The 6429-nt window shown below is 47.1% G+C and overlaps 1 protein-coding gene across 1 annotated transcript in view; it reads right to left on the minus strand.

Moving 5' to 3' along the window:
- Positions 1 to 6429, minus strand: part of Ethe1 (ethylmalonic encephalopathy 1) — a 16855-nt gene extending 10426 nt beyond the window's left edge. Inside the window, exons 1-3 of the mRNA XM_005412440.2 lie at positions 6336 to 6429; positions 5465 to 5609; positions 5168 to 5316 (exon numbers count right to left, since the gene is read on the minus strand). Coding sequence (XP_005412497.1) covers positions 5168 to 5316; positions 5465 to 5609; positions 6336 to 6416 — 375 coding nt within the window. The 5' untranslated portion in view covers positions 6417 to 6429. The remainder of the gene's footprint in view (positions 1 to 5167; positions 5317 to 5464; positions 5610 to 6335) is intronic.

Genomic DNA, 6429 nt, shown 5'->3' on the forward strand with positions numbered 1-6429 from the left:
TGGTTTTTGGAGTTTTTTTGTCTACACCAGACTTTTGTATTTGGATTCAGAACCCATTTTGGTGGTGGCAAGACAACAGACTTTGGCATGATTTGATTCCAGATTATGTGAAGAAAAAGGAACCCGAACACAGACCCCCAAGACATGGCTTTTTTGAGGAGGAAAAAAGACCTCAAGAGCACAGCAAAAGGAACGCAAGAGCAGATGACGAAGGTTACAGGGAACTGCTTAGCAGTGAGCTGGAGACTGCAGAACAGCCGAGGAGTGAGGCTTCTGCACTGCTTGTCCATGGTGACTGCACACGTTTTAGGTAAGAGGATTAATAAACTGTAAAAAACTAAAATAAACAAATCAATAAAATAAAATGAAGGAGCCAGGCATGTTGGTGGTACAGTTTGCAATCCTAGCACTCTGGGAAGCTGAGGCAGGAGGACTGCAGTCTGAGCCCAGACTGGACAACTTACCTATTAAGGAGGGTCTATCTCAAAATACAAAAAAAAAAAGAGGAGCCAAGCACAGTGGCGCATACCTGTAATCCCAGCTCTAAGGAGGCTGACGCAGGAGGATCACCAAAAGTTCAAGGACAGCCTGGGCTACAGAGTGAGTCCAAGGCCAGCCTACACTACAAAGTGAGACTCTGTCTCAAGAAGACAAAAATAAAATAAAATGTTCTGGGTGTTGTGTTATTTCTCACTACTCTAGGGTCACTATATTACTGCACTAGATACACACACGTCCCGTCTACTTAATTACTAACTTTAAACTGCCCTCCTGTACCACCCCCCAATTTATGTATCACAAAAAGGTCAGAAGGAACCAAACAAAGCCTACCAAAAGGAATGTCCATGTAGGCGAAAGTACCCAGGTTAGGGCAAAAGACAGCCAGGGAGCCAATCAGACTGTGACAAATTCCAGGTACCCAGAGGGAGGGAAGGCTCACTAGTCCTAAGAAGCCAGAGAAAAGCAGGGCATGGTGGCACACACCTGTAATCCCCGCACTCAGGAGGCTGAGGCAGGAGGATCAAGTTTGGAGTTCGAGACCAGCCTGGGCTACAAGGTGAGCTCAAGGCCAGCCTGAACTGCAAGTGAGACCCTGTCTCAAAAAGACAAAAAAGCTTGGGGGTATCTATCTTTCCGGAGCCCTTGCCCCCCTCTTCAGGGCAGCTTCTTGTTTTCTGCTTTTTCCTCCTCATAAATAAATCATCTTTCTTTTTTAAACTTCATCCCTCTAATTCATTATTGGTGCTGTTTTCAGTCCCAGCTAGCTGCTCCCCCTGGATGCAACACAGGAACGTAGCCCCTGGGTTCAATCCTCAGTGCTGAAAATTTAAAAATCCACAAGGGGCTGGGGCTGAGTGTAGCTCTGTGCTAGGGTGCTGACTTGGCCTGCATGAGGCCCTGGGGTCAATAAAAATAAAGACATATAGAACAGGAGGCTGTTGGCAAAGTTCAGTGGTAGAGCACTAGCCCGGCACGGGTGAGGCCTTGTGTTCACTCCCCAGGACAGACGAAAGAAAAGGAATAGACAGAGGCCCATACAATAATTTTTTTTTTTTTTTCAGTTTTTCTGTGTGCTTGAATTTTTTCATAGTAACATGAGAGGGGAAAAAAGTGACCTGTTCCAAATTCCAATACTGTAATCCATTTCAAACAGTAGGAAGAACTGAAACTTCATGTGGGTCACACGGGGGTCACTGATGGAGCTCTGAAAACATACTGATGCCCTGGGTCAACTCTAACACTTAAAAAAATCTCTAAATTGGGGCCTGAAAATAAATAAATAAATAAATAAATTGGGGCCTAAGTCGCTGATATTTTGTGGAGCACCCCTCGAAATCAGCGTATTTAATAGGCAAGCCTACTTTTATCTGCCAGCTACCACAGGAGCTAAAACATTAAGATTTTTCAGGCAATGTTTATTAAAAAAGAAAATTCATTCTATGGGGCTGGGGATTTAGCTCAGCAGCACAGCGCCTGCCTGGCAAGCACAAGGTCGTGACTTCGATTACTGATACCGAAATAAAAAACAAAACAAAACAAACAAAAAAAAGAAAATTCATTCTATAATGAAACCATTCAAATTTGTCCCACTCTTGAGTGTAGAATGTACAACTAGCTCAAAAAGCTATTTGGCATAATGCTGTGAATTGATACTATATTTCTATTGTGGTAGTTTATCTGTTGTTTATGTAAGCAGGGCACTGGAATATGGATCAAAATTGTAAAATAATTTTCCACTTAAAAACTGTGTGTGTTGGCACACACCTGTAATCCCAGGACTCGAGAGGCTGAGGCAGGAGGATTGTTGTGAGTTTGAGGCCAGCATGCCCTACAAAGTGAGCTCAAGTTCAGCCTGAACTGCACAGTGAGACCCTGTCTCAAAAAAAAAAAAAAAAGACAAAAAAACAAAAACAAAAACAACTGTGTGTGTGTGTGTATGTGTGTGTTATACAGGATGTTCCTGTAGTTCCAACTACTCAGGAGGCTGAGGCAGGAGGATTATGTAAGCCCCAGAGTTTGAGACTACCTAGGGCAACACAGTAAGACACTGTCTTTTAAAAAACAAAAACAAAACAAAACAAAACAGAAAAACCTTAACTGTCTGGCAGGGTCTGGAAATTTCTGTTAAAATTAAACACACATCATCTCTCTGACCCGGAAAATCCAGCTTCTTGGCATTCAGGGGAACGTCTGCCAAGAGATTCACATGAGAATCTTCACGCTAGCACTATTCCTAGTAACCAAAAACTAGAAAGCGCCATCACCAGGAGAACAGATAAGTAAACTGGTGCATTCATGCAATAAAATGGTCCATGTTAGAAGTTGCTAAGCTACAGCCAGTGGAACAAATTGTTAGGCCTGTCAAATGTTTTTGTAAGGCTGGCAAGCTGAGAGTAATTTTTACATTTTTTTCATGGTTAGAAAAAATAATCATAATAAGAATAATATTTTCTTCAGCCAAGCATGCCTATAATCCCAGCATTCAGGAGGCTGAAGCAGAACAAATGCCACAAGTTCAAGGCCTACTACCAAGACCTTGTCTCAAAAAGATAATAATAATAATAATAATAATAATAATAATAATAATAGTAATACTTTTTGACATATGAAAGCTACCTGAAATTCCAATTTTTGCCTCTTTTGTTTTGTTGTTTGTTATATTAGGGATTGAACCAGTCCCTTTGCACTGAACTACACAACCAGCACATGTATTTTATTTTTTATTTTGAGAGAGGGTCTCGCTAAGTCACTAAGTTGCCCAGCCCAGGCTTGAACTTAGGTTCTTCCTGCCTCAGCCTCCCAGAGTGCTGAGATTAAGGCCTATGCCACCAGGCCCAGCTGAAATTCAAATTTTAGAGGTCATAAATACACTTACATTAGAACACAGCCATGTCTGTTCTATGCATGGTCTGTGGCTACTTTCACACCATGATTGGAGAGCCTGATAATCACAACAAAAACCTTGTGGCCGGTAAAATACAGTATTCACTCTCTGGTCCTCTACTGAAAATGTCTGCCAACCTCCACTGCACAGGAAAGAGAAAGAAAGAACTGTAACTATGAACACAGCATAGAGTATAAGAAGCCAAACAGGGGTACAGGCACCACTGTGTAGTTCTTCCTTATAAGGTCTAGAGCATGCAGAATTATCTGTGGTTGCATAAGGTACAAGAAGGGTCCCTTGACAGAGGTGTCAGCAGCCAGGGAGAGGGAAAGGAAGCCTTTGGGGTGAATAATGTCCCAGATCTGGATACAGGTAGTAAGTGCTCAAGTGTACACATGTGTGAAAAAGTACCAAGAAGCATATGTATAATGTGTGTACTTTTTACCTTATCATATGTATGCTATCATTTAACTTTTAGAAGTAGAGACAGGAAAAAATACAGTAACAGGGAGGAAAAAATAGACCCACCAGCTGGGCGTAGTGGCACATGCCTGTAGTCCTAGCACTCGGGAGGCTGAGGCAGGAGGGAGGCTGAGGCAGAAGGATCGTTGTGAGTTTGAGACCAGCCTCGGCTACAAAGTGAGCTCAAGTCCAGCCTGAACTGTATAGCGAGACCCTGTCTTGTTTTTTTTGTTTGTTTGTTTGTTTTTCCTGTGGCACTGGTAATTAAACTCAGGACCTTGCACTTGCCAGGTAGGTGCTTATACCCACTGAGCTATATCATGAGCCCCAAGACCCTGTCTGAAAAAGACAAAAAAAAAAAAGTGTGTGTGTGGAGGCCTTTGTCTTAACACAAATTCCAATCGTTTCCAATCTTTCTAAGCAATTCCAAGAGATGCTTGCTAACACCTACTCCGTACAACACACATAAAGAGTTCAGTGTACTTTTTTACCTGTTTCCATGCAAATCCTTGAAATGATCTGGAAGCAGTGCAGCTAAACCTGATGGCACACACAGCCCTCATTCCTGCTAACTCCTCTTCTCTAAATCAACCGCCTCTATTTAGCAAAACTCTAAAACCTTAAGGGCCAGACCTCAGGCAGTCACTAGACATTCTGTTCCTAAAGTTAGCCAAACTCTGTGTCTTCAGCAATTTCTGATTAGAAAACAAAAGCCCTGTCTATGGTACACACCCCCTCACGCACCCCAAGCCCCACACATTGCCCAGGGGTGGAAAGAGCTGCGGATTAGGAGACCTGCTGATAAGGACTGTGGCAAAGACACCAAGGAGACAGGAACCCTCCACTCTTCCTGGATGAGGAAAGGGCAGGGCTGGGGCTAGGGTGCAGCTCCAAGGCCCAATATTTAAGGAAGTTCCAGCTTGCAGACTCTGACCCTGCGCTTACATAACCCGAGTGCCACCTGAAATAGTCTGTGCCCTGTCCCTCCCACTTTGCCACTGTCCGGGCCCTGGGCAGGGCGGAGGCTGCTTCCTCACCACCCTCAGCCCTGGCTCGGAATCCTAGCCCCCAATCAACTTTTACGGCAAGGCCAGGCCAAAGGAGCCTTAGCAAAGTCTATAAATGTTGACTTAAGGGGCCTGGCCAGAGACACACCTGTCACAAGCCTCTGCCCAGTGCCCCACCTGGGTTTCCAGTACCTTCCTCCCAGTGATGTGAGCTCAAGGGTTAAGAGCCCAAGTCTTCTCCTAGATCCCTCTTCCCTTATGCTGAAGGAGCCCAGGCCACCCCGCCCCTTCTGCGAGCCCGAAGGCAACTCACAAAGCGGCCGAAGCGGATAGAGTCTCCATCCTCAATGTGTACATCAGCCTGGGCCCCGCTGAGGCGAGAGATGACAGACCGACAGCCAGGAAGTAGGGATCGGAGCATGCCTGAGCCTGTGATGTGGTCCGCGTGGCAGTGGGTATTCACTGGGAGAGAGGAGGACAGGTCAGGCAGGGCACAGAAAACACCCGCGTGCCCAGGCCCCCACTCTCCTCCCTCAGACCTCCAACTTCCCAATGGATTTTCTTTGTGGCCCAGCCTTCCCCAGATCCAAGAGTTTAATTCCAAACTGACCAGCGTAGAGCAGCCGCAGCCCCAGCTCCTTCACCAGCTGGGCATCCCGAGGCGCTGTCTCCAGCACCGGGTCGATCAGAACGGCCTCGCGGGTCTCTCTGTCACCCAGCAGGTAGGTGTAGGTGCAGCTCACAGGCTCAAACATCTAGGAGGGGGTGGGGCGTAGGTGACTCCCATCCCGAGAAACCCGACTCCAGGGTTCCACTCCATCACTCCCTAAGATCCAGAAACAGAAACTCCAACCCCTCTTTCCTCCAAAGTCAGGAGTGTAGGGTCTCTGCCAGGCATGGTGGCACACGCCTGTAATCTCAGTACTTGGGAGGCTGAGGCAGGAGGATTGCCACAGTTGAGGCCAGCCTTGGCTACATAATGAGTTCAAGACCAGCCTGGACTGCCAGACCCTGACTCAAAAAAAGAAGTCTGGGGTCCCCCTCTTTCCTCCGTCAAAACCAAAGAATCTCAACTTTCTCTCCCTCTCTCTCTCTGTGTGTGTGTGTGTGTGTGCTTTGAGAGGGGGTCTCGCTGTGTAGTTCTGGCTGGCCTCGAACTCTGATCCCCCTGCCTCAGCCTCCAGGGTGCTGGGATTACCGGTGTGCACCACCACCCCCAGCATGGAGTCCCAACTTCTTCATACTTCAAGAATCAAAGAGCCCACCACCCTCTCATAACGCACCCAGGAACTTTGCCACAAGCCTAAGATCCCTTAATCGCCCCCCGCTACAGAACCCAGAAACCCAACCCCAAGTCCACGCCCTTCCCGCAACATTCAGGCGCGGGACCTCCAGGTCTCCGGTCTTCAAAGAGCTAGGGGTTCCGCCCTCCTGCCGCGTAGGGCCCAGTAATTCCGCTTCCCAGTCCAACCACCTCGCACCTGCCGCATGAGGATGGGGACTCCAGGCCCGCTGCGCTGGCTCAGCTGCCTTCCAGCGACCCTTAGGGCCACGCCGGCCATCGCGCCCGCCGCC

Source organism: Chinchilla lanigera, unplaced genomic scaffold, assembly GCF_000276665.1.
Source record: "Chinchilla lanigera isolate Chin_1 unplaced genomic scaffold, ChiLan1.0 scaffold00154, whole genome shotgun sequence".
NCBI classification, from domain to species: domain Eukaryota; kingdom Metazoa; phylum Chordata; class Mammalia; order Rodentia; family Chinchillidae; genus Chinchilla; species Chinchilla lanigera.